Source organism: Podarcis liolepis (genome assembly GCF_965112155.1).
Source record: "Podarcis liolepis genome assembly, chromosome: 5".
In the NCBI taxonomy this organism is placed as follows: Eukaryota; Metazoa; Chordata; class Lepidosauria; order Squamata; family Lacertidae; genus Podarcis; species Podarcis liolepis.
Window position 1 is genome coordinate 54574345 of NC_139556.1, and position 14736 is coordinate 54589080.

The 14736-nt window shown below is 37.0% G+C and overlaps 1 protein-coding gene across 4 annotated transcripts in view; it reads right to left on the reverse strand.

Moving 5' to 3' along the window:
- VTI1A (vesicle transport through interaction with t-SNAREs 1A) overlaps positions 1-14736 on the reverse strand; it is a 236113-nt gene that overhangs the window by 177083 nt on the left and 44294 nt on the right. For 2 of the 4 annotated variants that reach the window (XM_083505033.1, XM_083505031.1), the window contains exons 5-6: positions 8921-8941; positions 3982-4066 (exon numbers count right to left, since the gene is read on the reverse strand). In XM_083505033.1, coding sequence (XP_083361159.1) covers positions 3982-4066; positions 8921-8941 — 106 coding nt within the window. The remainder of the gene's footprint in view (positions 1-3981; positions 4067-8920; positions 8942-14736) is intronic. The other 2 variants (XM_083505034.1, XM_083505032.1) reach the window with 1 other exon arrangement.

Here is a 14736-nt window from a genome sequence, read left to right on the forward strand (position 1 = left end):
AGTCAACACAATATGAACAGCTTGCAAAATGGCTTGGTTCACCCTTCCCCGTGTTAATAATATCTTTCACCAAGCTTCCCAATTAAGTCCCACTTGAAAAGGGTATAGCTAAGTACTGAGGATTTCTTTCCAAATTTTATATTTAGTTAATGGCATTGTTTAAATATTACTACATTACTAATGACATACACTGACCAGTTATAGACAGTGCATTAAAAAATTGCCTTTCCTCTGCTCCAACAGCTTATCAGTAGGACACATAGGATATAACAAGGGTTGTCCATCTTTAGGGCCTGTGAGCACACTTGGATTTTTCAGAGCATGCTGTGGGCACTTCTCTACTCCCTCAGAGTCAGAAGCCAAATGCACAAATACTTAAACTTAAAGAAACATAATTGCCCATGTGTTGTTGCTTTGGTGTTCTCTAATGTTGGCATGAGAGACTGGGAAAGAACCTTAACATCCAAAGCTCAAATCCTATTGTACCACAAGAAATGTTAGCTTGTAATGGAGCTAACTAACGCAAGAGGCATTTTCTTAATATTTCAAATAATGAGTTCTCTCATACAGAGGCTTCCACAGACATGCTGCTATTTATACATGATAACTAAGTACCGCTTTTTGAACTCACCTCACAAAGCAGCTTACATAAAAAATTTAAAACTATATAATAAAACAGCAAAGACAAGCCCAAAATGGGTGTGCTGAGACTTGCCTCAAGAGGGTTCTTGAGAAGCCCTGTGGTGGCAGTCGAGGGAGTAAAGGCCACCTCAGTTGGAATACTGGGAGCTAAACAGTGAACAGCTCACCAAGTTGCTTTGCCTTTTCCTTCTCTTCCCACTCCACATAGGGCAAAGAGAGTCCTTTTGTTACCCGCTCTGGCAGGATTTGGGGATGCGAGAGGCCACCTCTGCTGGAATACTAGGAACCAGATTGTGGGCTGCTCATCCATTCTTACTAAGAAAAATTCCAGCAGTAACCAGAAACTATCTATTCTACAGCGGTCCTATTGATATTAATAAGTGCAACAAACAAGCTTTGACAAAGCTTCAGCTGCTGTACTTTCCAAATCTTAGCACAGCTATACTCCTTATTGCAAAATCCCAAGCATGTTTACCTGGAAGTAGGTCCCACTCTGTGCATTGAGACTCAACCCCTTACAAGGGTGTTTAGGACTGCAGCCTTAATCTGTGGAGGTTAATGTGTTGAGGATCTTGCCTTAAGAACATAGCCAGCTGTGGATGTTTGAACTTGCTGACCTTTGCATCCTTTTATCATCGAGGTTTTCTATTAAAACATGATAATGCAACAGACATCTTGAGATGCCTATTTCTACTGGAATCTGTGCACACGGAAACAATGCTCCCATCACAGACAAAGAATGCTCTGGCACTTCAGAGACTAATTGGTTTCTTGTGTTATGAGATTTTGTAGGTAGAAGTCATGCATTGTAGATTTTTTTAAGTAAAAAAAAATACATATAATGCTATGCGGAATTAGCAAACATTAACTAAGAATTTGCCAGCACCATTCTGCATATCAGTGCAGTTTACAAATCTGGCATGAAAATGGTTTTCTGAAACTTGGATGCCTTTAACGTGCATTTAGACAAGTACATGAAGGGTAAGGCTAGCAATATCTGCTAATCCTGATGACTATGTTCTACTTCTGCTGTTGTACCCAGTATGCTTCTGAATAGCAGCTCCTGGAAACCGCAGGGAGGGAGAATGCTGATGAACTCAGATTTTGCTTAAGAGTTTTCCATGGGCATCACTGTGGTTTGAGAAAAGGTTCCTGCGGCAAGCTCCAAATATCTCATAAGCCTGCTCTGCAGTAACTCAGAGCAGGGCTGTTAGTGCGGCCATTCTGTTCTGCGGAGTAACATTCCTGTTGAGATATGGCAGGCACACATTACCTTCACTTTCTGGATGCAATCAACAGCATATTGGTTCCAATACACTTTCCCAGCTAGGTAAATAGGTCTTTGCAATAAGTGTCTGTTGTTTTACTTATGTTTCGGCTACTTATTTAACAATGTATTCGATGGTTGTCAAACTTCAGGCCTGATAGTTTTATAATGCTAAGAACTTAGCAGCAGGCTGGATCAGGCCAAAGACCCATCTGTTTCAGGTTCCTGTTTTCACAGTGGCCAACCACATGGGCACTGAAGCCACGAGAAGAACCTGAGATCAACAGCACTCATCTCACTTGCGATTACTAGCAACTGGTTTTCAGAGGGGTACTGCCTCTGACAGTGGAGGCAGAACATTGCTATCATGGCTAGTAGCCACTGATAGCCTTACCCTTCATGAATTTACCCAATCATCTTTTAAAGCCACCCAGGTTGATGGCCATCACTGCCTGTTGTAGCAGTGAATTCCACAGTGCTGTCTGAAGCAGTGCATTCTTTTGTTTGTTCTGAATTTATCTTTTCTGGGGTGAGGAAAACAGAATTATACACTGCATTTCAAGTCTGGTAGCACTATAAATTTGTCTTTGGTGAGGTGTCAAAAGTTTTTTTGAAAGTCCAAGTGCTTTAACTGGCAGAATGGTGAACTTTGCAACACAGAGACTCACGTTGTCTAAAATCTGGCTACTGAAAGTGTTACGAACATATGTCATACCATAATCCAGAAGGAATGCATATGCATCTGGTATGTGGTACAGCCATCTGCTATCTCCAAGTGATCTGTCACACCCACCGCTGGTTGAGAAGCAGCACTGCCATCGGTGCCGATTTTGGGCAACAGCGCACCGATTTGGGGAAAGATCTCACTCAAAATGGAAGTGATCTTGCCCAAAATCGGCACCACTGGTAGTGGCACAGATAGTGTGGCTGGCAGGGCAGGCATGGCCCCAATAGACATTTCACCTGGCAGGCTATTACCACTTGAAGCAGTGGCCTCACCCTGCCTAACGTTGGGCCAGCTCTGGATACAGGTATGGTAGACACTGGAAGCAAGTGTACACATGGGGGAGGTGAAAGAAAGCACTTTATCAGAGACCCTTTGTAATTTCCTATGAAAAAGTGAGAAGGAAACAGGTTGTATTGTTGTCAAAGAACACAGTAATTTTGCACCAAGTCTATAATGAAAAGGCACCACAGTTAATGCTGATCTCTAAAGTGTTATATAAACCTCTCTGGGATGGTATAACACCAGGTGTGTTCAACATGTCTGGCAGGTGCTATAAGTCTCTGTTCACTTTGTTAGAGCTTGCTTGCCGGGTCATAGCTTGAAGATTTGAATAAAAGTTAAGTTGGTCTCTTTGTATCCCAGCATTTGCTTCACGTTTAAGTACATAATACAGGAAATGCTACAAGACTTTGGGGAAACTTTTCCATATAAAGATACTGGAAATTTGACAGCTGTGTTTCCTCTGAAACATAAAATACATGTTCAAAAGTACTGACTGAGTTATCAATAATAATCAAACTTTTCAGGGCTGAACTCGTTTCCTATTCATTTGCTACAGTTTCTATGTAGTTCCATTGCAGAAAAGCAGCAGAATCATGACTGGGAAAACTGGTTATGCAAAAGGTTGAACAGGAAACCGTATAAAATTCAGAGGCTGTCTTTAGCTAATATAAATTATAAATTTATTAAAATGTTAATTTTAGGTACACAACTAAAAGCAAAAGGAGCAAAACAACTGGAGTCTACAGTGTGTGTTACCAATCATTGCGGGTGGGTAAACTGACTACATGTAACTGCATATTAAGACAAATGTAGAATTTAGACAAAGTATTCCATCCCTTTTCAGATGTATACTTTTAAACCTCAGGAACTGTTTTCAGTAGATGTCATGCCTTTTAACTTGAAAAAAGATAAGCGCAAATAAGCTCCCAATTGTCTCCCCAATATGTAAACCACATCTCGGGCTGCTGTCTCTGCTTCGCCTTTGAAGTTTCCCTGAAATGTCATGTGTTGTGAAGACTGCTGTGCATAAGCAAGACAATTTGCTCACTCTCAGAATTCTTACCAGTTTCCACTGCTATTTGGTATCCAGCCTCTAGTCTCCGAGATGACCTTTCCAGCCTCTCTGTGTTATCGAGCAGATGCGCCCTCTGAAAAAGAAAACGGGAATGAAAAATCAGGCATCCGTCGACAGTATTCCCCCCCCCCCCACACACACACAACTACACATACAGTATCTTCTCTCTATTTTTACTTTTACAGTAAAGAAATAGCTCAAGAAAAGCACTTTAGGAAGCTGGATACGTGATCATTCAAATTATTTATACCTAGGCATTTGGATAATACAAAGTAAATGATTCATTGATATTATACGACCCATCAATGACAATAATATGGAGAACATATAAAAGGTATTTTAATACATGGATCCTCTAATTTTGCCATAAGCAAGCACAGTTGTTTCCCTAGAACAATTTATTAGGGCACATCCCAGGTTTTGCAGGTGGTAAATGTTAATACTTTTATTGTTAGCAGCATATGGTATTATGCTAAAAGTGCTATATAAAGATATAATTCTGTCACATTCATTTGAAGACTAGGACCAAAATATTGATGCAATACAGATCCAAGATTTTAAGTAGAATACTACACAGTGTATAAGCACACATTTCAACACACTAAGTTTAAAGAAATATATTGTACTGCATAATTATGTCACCATGACCTGTGATAAGAACTGGAAAAAAAATCATTTGTACTGATTTTCCTTCTGCATGTTGATCTCTTCAAATTACTTTTGAAATACTGAACTTATACTTCTAATCAAGCTGTCAAAATACAGAAACTAAACACAAGCACACATGTTCCCACCGCCTCCTTTTCACCCTGAAAAACAACCCAGTTTGGATGCATGTCAAAAAACAACTCCTGGAACTTTGTCTTGTTGACAGATGTCATTTAAAAATTGAAGAAATGCTTTCTAATAATAATATTAAAAAGTAGGTGCCATCCATATTATCTGAGTGGCTGTCTGCCGAAATGATCTACCTTGCTCTAATGAGCCCCTATGGATCTTGGGAGATGCAAGCTGTATTGACATGCACACTTAAGCTAATACACCTAGACCAGTGCCTCCAAGCTCTAGCAGCCAGGGATGCTGACAGAATATCTCGCTTCTATCTTCAAAGAAAGGAAGTGATTAGTATGTTATCATTACCATTCAAAACGTGATTTCCCTATTCCCTCCCGGCACAGGTGACACATCTCTGAGATGCGGCCAGACGATGGAGGCAGCTAAAGCCACATCAAAGCTTTCCTTGAATTTTTTTAATTTTTTTTAGAAATCATTAAAACAATGCATTTAGATCAGCACAGATAGAACCCAATGTGAAGGTCAGGAAAGCTGCAATAACAGTCTATAATAATTAATAGAGTCGTCTAATACACAGTGAATAGGTTAAGAGTAAAATGCAAAAAAAAATAAAAATCCTTCTATATTTGGAAGAGGAGGGGGAACAGTCATGGCACAAAGGGAAGAGCAGAAAGAATTTTAAAAAATAACATTCTATAATGTAAGTTACAGGATGTGTGTGATAAGACCAAAGAACAATTTTAAATCATTAGTACTAGTTATTAAATAACTTAAAAGAAAAAGAACATTTCATAACGGCCGGATCCCTATATTTTAGAACAATAGAAGTATAAAAACTTCTTTGAAAGCAAGTCAAATAACATTTCTTATATAAGAAAATAATATTGCATAAAGAAAAATATCAGATTAAGCTGATCATCTCAGCTTGCACAAAATGTTGAGTCTTATTGGCCTAATAAAAAGTTGGACATCTTTCTTTCATTAGAACCAATAAGAAGATTGCTGGGTCAGCGGGGGTGGGAGTATGGTGGAGAAGAGAACTAAAAAAAAACAGAAAACAAAAACTCCACTACTCCTGTGACTTTAAAATCATGCATTTTGTAGACACAGATCTTATGGACTCAGCGCAAATAATCATACCATTAAAAAGCCAGTTCAGCCACAGAGAAATCACTTTAAAATGTTTTAAAACTAAAAATTGGTTTTTTAAAATAAAAAAATTGCCCAAGACTACACAAGCACAACTACTAAATGGCATCTGTCGTTACCAAGATCACAATTGACAAAACTGAATTTAAAAACCATCATAGAACATCCAAAGTTCAGGTTAGCTTTCCTGTTAGCAATCAGATGCCCTGCTTCTCCAAAGCACAGCACGGAAGGATTTCATTAGACTATGCTGTTCCGTACTACTGATTTCAGGTCCTTTTCACTCAAGTCATTCTACAGTAAACCTCCTTCCCCCCCTGTAAGTGGTTGTGTTATTTACTTTTCCGTTTCGGAGAAATATTGTTCCTTCGGTCACGAAAAGCAATGACCTAACATCAGCGGCTGGTGCTTTCAACACTTCCACTACAACCCCCCCCCCGCCAAATTCATTTCCCCACCCTATCCCCCTGCCTTTTGTATATGAAGTAGTGCGAGGTGACTCAGGCTGTCTTTTAGCTTCACAAAGAGCTTCTCCATGGAGTTACAGATGGAAGTTTTGCAAAGTGGCAAGCTACAGCTAGAGATTTAGTCGTTCCATGTGGGCTGGATTCAAACTGAGATCTCAGAAACTAAAAGAAAACAGAGCAGCACAGCCTCCATAGAATTCTGCCTAAGACATCTGTGCTGGAACACAGCTTTGTAATGAGAGGAACTGTACATTTTATTAACAAACAGTATGGGAAAAATCACAATTGCTTTTAAGATCATACCTCCTTAGGAGAACTGTAATTGGGAAAGCCTTGATGTTTTACTATTTGACTAGTTTAGAACCTTGGTGAATCACTGCAATAGCCATCATTTGGGCTTTAATGTGCATTTTATACTCTATATAAAACACCACTCCTTTTACAGCTTATCCTACAGCTAATATGGTAACTAGAAATTGCAGTAGTGAAGCTTGCACTGCATTTCCCATTCTACTCTTTGATCTTGACTTCCACTCCCTTTATTAGCTATGCATTTAATATGCTCCCCAAAATATTATGTAGCAAGAAAATGACAAAATGATAGGACTTACAAAGTGAGCCAACAGCAAGGAAATACAATCCAGAATACATGTCATTGACAGGCATTTTTAAAAACTGACAAAAAAGTAGTCCAGGTATTCAGTAAAAGCCACTTTCCCCCCTTGAGTCTGCTAAAATTTAAAATGGATTTTTGTCTATATCTAATTAACCACTTTAATTATAAGATCTATTAATAAACCTTGATTTTCCGTTTACAATTAGCCTTGTCACATATATTTCCATGATTGCTTTATATCACAACTTATAATTATATACTATTAAAAAATATGCATACATACTCAGGAAAAAGTTTAGCTTTGTATTTATAGAATGTATGTCTTCTGAATGTATGTAGTCTGAAATGGCCAGGTAAGAAATCATGACATTCATATGCTTGTTTACCATGTTAAGTTTTTTTTTAAAAAAATTAGAACTGTACAATTACTATGGTCTATGGACTATTCCAGAGCTGAAATAAAACCCAAGTATGTGATTTAAGTATCCATATATTTCCTATTACCATACCTCTCCTTTCTCTGCCTTTGCTATCTTTTCCCTTCCTTCCTTCCTTTCTCTCTCCATGAAAATTTTAACTGTAAGTTCCTCAGGGCAGAAGCCTGTCTTTTGCTTATGTTATTCTGCAAAGCACTATGTACACTGATGATGCTTACATTAATAAGAAGAAGTTAGAAAAGAACGCAAAGACATGCTTGTTCGGCTGCATACTTTCGTCATCACATCAAACCTCTATACTGCAAGTTGTATAGCAATCAGGAATGAAAAGTGAATGATTGATCAAATAATCTTAATCTAATAAGAAAATCTTTAGACCAAGAATTCCCCTGAATTTTGCTTGTGTTACATTTGCTTGCGTTCTCTCCAAGTATGAGCATCAGCACTTGAAAGTGTCCCTTGCTTCTGACCTCTTTTGAATTAAACACATTTAGATTGTATCAACAGTGTCATCCACCAACCGCAAGACTAAACAAGCGGAGTTTGCTGTGTTCACTCTTTCGCTGCTAGAAAATCTGAGGTGTCACTACACAGCCACCTAAGAAAACTGGTTCCCTAGCAACGTTTACTATACCAAACCTCTAAGAGAAAGTAATTTGATTTTTTAAAACAAAAATAATAGTGTAAGCATTTGCTGTACTATAAAATAAGACTGAGGGGGAACCTTAAAAAAAAAATATGCTAGTGGCTGTCAGGAAATGACCATCAGGTGCTTTTCATATCTGCTTAGACGTATTTGCTGCCACTTCAGGTCATTTCATAGGGTGCAAGCAAAAGGAACTCTGATCTGCATTCTCTACAGCATATGCACAAATAAATAATAAATACTGAGACACGACTGAGTGTACATCTACCTGGCTTCTATTTTCAACATGCATGCAGTATTTTCATACTGTTTGGTATGCCGGCAGGTATACATACTGCTGTATTGCTGGTGTCTGCTTCAAGCAGAGATTTCCCCCCACCCCTAACACGGTACCTTCTATAGTAATGCTGGGATATAAAGGTATTTACTCCATCAAAGATTGTGTGATGCAGATATCATTACAGGATCTGATTAGATCATGGTATTCTAATAGAGATCAAATAGTAGTTTTCCTTCTTTTTTCCAGTGTCTATAAATTATCCCCTTTCTCTGTGCTATCAAAGAATGTTAATTTTAAAGGTTTGATCTAGGGATTCCCATGTAAGTGTATAGTTATTATAGGAGGAAAAAGAAAAGAAAGAAAGAAAGAAAAAATAAAAAGAACGAAAGAGAGTGCTGGAACATTTTTAAGCACTGTAATCAATATCTTTTGCTTTGTACTTATTTCCCTGTAACAATGACCAAAAAGATCTACTTCAGATTTGGAAAACCAGCTTTAAAGGAAAAGCTAGACAACAAAAAGCAAGGAAGTACTCACCTCTTCACGTAATTTTATCAACTGCAACATGAATGCACAAAAAAAGATAAAAAGGAAAGAAATGGCAGGAAAGAAAGATCAGTTGTGTGACAGGATACAGAATTAACATTGACAATTTATCTGTTTACATGTTTAGCATTTAAAAATCACAGACAAACACATTAAAAGAACCTAAACATAGACTACATGCAGAGTTTTTTGAACGAATAAAGATCACTTTCTCACACTGTCACATTAAACAAAGAGAATAGTGTGAAATTCTCTTTTAAACCACATCTAAGACACCATCATGAAATAAAGGGGAATGACTTCATAGAAGTCTATAACATAAAGGGGGAAAACAAGTTTACTATTCCTCTCTTCTAAGATAGTACAGTTGAAGTGATTTTGTATATACAAGTTTTCAGAATGTTTTTCTATTTTTTAGTACTGACACCTGCCTTTTTATTTCTCTCATATATTATCTTGATCAGAATAACTATAGTAAGTGGCTACTGAGGCATCAGTTAGATTGTGTATATCTTGCAAATGCCTGCTCTACTTTAACACAGCTACTTTTAAAAATAATAATATGCCTATGCAATTTAGTATGGCATATTATTACTTATGTTAAAAATGAATGGATGAACAAATTAACTAATGTAATGGTACAGAATTACTGTACATAACATAATTTTGACTACACTATCTTTTACAGAATTTATCTCCCAAAGTTATTATCATTGCTAACCCTCCCTCCTTTTAGTTGCCTACTTTTCCTAAAGCTACAGTAGCAGGGATCCTTTCAACTGATCTAGTCAGTTATACTTCAAAATATTCTTCATTTAGAACATTAGCCAGTTGTGCTGGGCTACAAAGAAGCACACCTATTCATTTGCAACAAATACAGAAGGAATGATGGCTTGCTACTAAACAAGGGTGAATATTCTCTCATTGTGGCTACCTTATTTTGGCAATTAAGGTGGCCACTTTTGCACTGACCACACCAATTTATGCACTAATTTTAAACAGATAACCTTTTTTTCTACAGTCAGGAAGTTTCCAATTAAAGAAGAAACGGAAGATGCCCCCTTAGGTGTCACTCTAAAACTAAAAGATATACCGCTGCCAAAGAAAACAAGAGATGGTGCTTCTGATCACTGGGAAAGCAAGCTGCTGCAGTTAATAGCTCTTTAGAAAAGAAGCTTTCCAAGGACCTGCTATCAAGTAAACACACAGGCATTCTCCATCCCCATCCCACCTGCCCTAAAATTTAAAGCCCTTTGCTAGGAATCACTCTTTCATTTGCTTTCTTGCTTCCCCCTCACTTCTCGCAGCACTATTCCCACCCACCCCCCACACCCTTGAGGTCACCATTCCTCAGCTGGCTGTGATACTTTAAGGGCCAAAGTTTAAAACTACTTTTCTGCAATAGAGACCATTTGGGGCATGACACTCTGCCACAGTCAATGAGAGTTTTAAAATGCTCCACATTTGTTTTTTCAATAGGTCCCAAACAAAAAAAAAAATGTTCTATCTTGTTTGTGCTGCATGGCTGAATTTAAGCTCTGCATAGAATTTGCAACTAAGCTAAGTAATGACAGATTTTCTTTTTTAAATGATGACTGAAAGAAATTCATTCAAATTAACAAAAGATTTTCCCCCATTTAACAATGATGGCACTCGATGAAATTCTGCAACTGCTATTTTAAAAATGTACTATATAAAGCTTGTCAAATTCAAACAGCATTAAAATGTGTGTAGCCACCATTTTAGGTTATGATAATCAGCATATTTTCTGAAACAAAGATTCTCCTTTTTTCCAATTTGATACAAGCGGTAATCTGTTCCTTTGTAGACTAAAAAAAAAAATCTGGTTTACGCTGGTTTGAACCAGTGGAATCTCTTGTGGCTAAGCCTTCTGCTGTGAGTAGAATCAAAACTGCGTCGCAGAGTGTGTGCACGTCTGTGAGGCACGTCACGTGACATGGAGAACTACCGAATTCCCCCCCGCCCAAGAAGCTGATAACGCTACTGCCGTCTCTGCCCGCATACAGATAACGAATAAATGCTGAACTCTATTAAACGCCCTTTACACATTATCGTGGGTCGAACACACAATTTTCTGAACTTGTGATGACAGTCTATTTATTTTGCTATAAACTCTCGGCATGTAACGAACAGATTTGTGACTGGTAATGATCTGCTCTGCCAGGGCTATATGAAGTGATACAGACCTCCTTTAGATCTTGGGGAATTAAATTGACCAACTTCACCCCCTGGTCTGTTTCTGGAGTTTTGACACACTTTATGCACAGCAAGTCCAAATCTTACATTATCAGAGCTTAGTTGTCAAAAATTAGGTAACCATATCACCACAAAATATTTATGTTCTATAGGTAGCATATATGCTGCCTTGATGTACTTTTTTTTTTCATTTTAGACCAACTGAAAAAGTCTAATTAAGAATTTTCTCACATTAGCCCAACAAATCTAATTTCAGAAAGAAAACAGCGTTTCATATCAAATTGTGGAATTTGTAAATACCAAATGAATACCCAATATATTTTTGCAAGCAATTTATTAATGAATGATATGCTTCTTTTTCTGAACAACAGACCCACCACCCTCTCCAGTAACCGCAAAATATTAAGTGGAAGGTACAACTTGGTACTGTATTGCTGCATTGAAGCAACTGGGCCTTTCAAGTGATTTGATGGATGCAGCAGACATAATTACAAAGACCAGCTGAAAATACTAGAGTGCTTAAAATACTACACTGCTTATATATATATTCTCATTCTGTGATGTGTAATGGACAACATTTAATTGTTTACTATAAATTAGTAAAGTGTGCTCCTGGAGGGAAAAGATAACCCAACTATGAACCATCCGGTTTTTCCCTCCTGCCTTTGTACTGCAAAATGTGCTACATCTGATTATGTTTCACTCGATTTAAATTGGAAGAAAATTAATCAACACAAAGCCAAGAAATTAACTAAATCCAGAATATAGTGAGCCCAAAGCCATTTATCCCTATCAAGGATGTTTCTTTTTACAGAGAAAAAGCACAGACTGGGAATAGCAGCTTTTACATACATTAATATACCTATCTTGGGTCTGCCATTGCCTTAAAGTAGGCAACAAATCATGAAAATCATCTTAGACAATGTTGTCAACAGCACAGAACCAAAATGCCACAATATAGAATTTCAAATATTTCACATTCTTTATTGTTTCCAACTAAGAGTGGTTTGCAAATTATTTGATATCCAATTCGGTATACGTACTAGAATAACAAAGTTATACCAGTATACCTCTGAAACACCACTAGACAGAGTGAATCAACAGGTAACATATTCCTCACAATCACATATGCTTAAATGTATTACACACAGAGTTCACATTCTCAAAAACTGAATATGTTTAATATTACTGACACTGATCTAGAGCTCCCTGACTTTAGAAGTTTCTAGCTCTCTTGGCTAAGTCTCTATTCAGATATTTATCAGGTGGTGTGAAGAGGTCAATACTCCTACTTTGCCAAAACCCAAGACAGTTATTTTTATGCAGCATCTGCTTTTCAGTGATTTATGTATTGATTTATGTTACATTTGGGGATTAGAGTGGTGGACAAACCACTTTCATTTCTGCAATTTAACCTTAACCTGATTAAACGGTCAAACAGCAGCAAATGAATTTGACAGATCCACAACTTTTAATATATAAATCAAGGTGTTCTACACTACTGTTACAGAAATGAATCTGAGGATTGGGCATATTGAAATTCTTCACACTTTACATATATCCTTTGGGTGCTAAAGCTATAAGGCTTTCTAAATCTAGGCCCCAAAACAGCTGAGTGATACAGATTGAGAATTGTGCTTCCTCATTATGGATAATCTTACTAGTAACATGAAACAAGAAATAAAGTATTATAGAACATTTGCACAATATCCCTGAGAGGGAAGACAACCAGGGCTTTTATTTAGCCGGAACTTGCCGGAACTCAGTCCCAGCACCTCTCAGGTGGGTGCCATTGTCATTATAAGAGAACAAGGGATGCATTCATGGTTAGTTCCAGCACCTCTTTTTCTAGAAAAATAGCACCAAAAAAGACAAATCTGTCAATTTTGGCAAACTAGGGTATATGTATAATGTCAATATTTAGGAAAATGAAGAAACAATATTTCCTTGCATTTATATTTTGACCAACGTCTGCCACAGAATGATATTTCTTGAATTAATTTCAATTAGTTTCTCCCTCCTTTCATAAATATACAATCTACAAATATATCGCTGACATACGTAAAAAGTATCAGTCAGTAGTTTTCAACCTCAAAGGTTGAGAACAAAAGTAAAAAAACTATTCTACAAAAGAGTAAACTCTGTTTTAAACTAGAGTTTTTATCATAACTTTTCTTTCAAGGCTGGTGTCACATGTAATTTACTGTGCAATCTGAAAACAAGCAATAGAATTTGAATCCAGGAGCCTAAACCTCTTTTTTTGAGGTTTGAACTTTATCCATGGTATCTGAATGTTCAATGTTTTTTGTCTGAAAATGATGCCCACTTTTAGAATATCTTTCAAACTTATAGGGAGTTTGGACAATACCCTTATTAAATAATTGCACATTAAGAAGCTGTAGGCTATAAAGGCAGGACCACAATCTAGTCAACGTTATATGCTTTATAATCCCAATGATTTCAATAGGAGAATGAAGCATAACTCTGTCACAATACAATGGAACTTAAAAGTTCTTAATCAGCAGTAGCTGGGTCCTTAATTAGGCTATATCCTAAGTGTACGAGCTAATTTTAATGTATTATGCAACATATGGCAAGTACAGAACATTGCTCTCTAACTCCACATGTTAAAAGAAACAATAATTTAATACATACAAATGTATTCAAGTATTACCAAGTTTTTAGAATTAGAAACATTATGAAAGGAAAGTTCAAATTGAAATCAGTAAGAAACTTTCTTTAATATTAGACTTTCTTCTAACTTCACACACCATTTCTTTGTTATTAGGCATTTAAAACTTCAATCTAATTCTGTCAAGTTTGAATTAACTTCTTCATCTAGGAAGGTCTCAAAGTAGACAAACCTGGGAACAGGTCTTTAAAAAAAAACTATAGCTAAAGCTTTATATAGATACAATAATGTGTTAAGCTGTGAAAATACTTGTTTAATAATGGGGGGGGGAATTCTACTAGGACATTGGTTACAGTGTAATGAACACAGAACATAATAAGATTAATTAACAGGCATATAGTTCTTCCCTTAAAACACTAGTGTTTTATACTGTATCTATTCAAATGGTATACTTTTGAGCATAATTTGCAGTTTTACTCAAGAGAAGAATATCTGATTCAGAGAAGACAACCTACATAGAAACAGAGAAACTGTCAGATTCTGAAAGCTCATTTTCATTTGTTTTGCCTGCCAGTGTTGATTTAATTATGCTTCATTCTTATCAAAGCTGCATTATGTAATTTTTTATTCCTTTTACATGTGTTTGAGGTGAAGACCTTGGCTTTGTCGGCAAACATTGTGTTTCAAGTTATTCCTTAAGTACCAAATAATAAAGAAGAAGAGAAGAAAAGATTCCCCCCCTTTTTTAAAAAAACGAAAAGATAGCAGACAGCGATCACAAGGTAAAGGGTTAAATTGTAAGATCTCCAAGAAACATTTTGAAGTTGATTAAGACCCCAGCTTTGCATTAAACAGTATCACTTCCACATGAGTTGTTACTAATGCTGTTAAGGAGCAGATTGAGAAGCCCAGTGTGCCAATGACCTCCTTCACCCTCCAGCCACCCACTAGGGCTTCT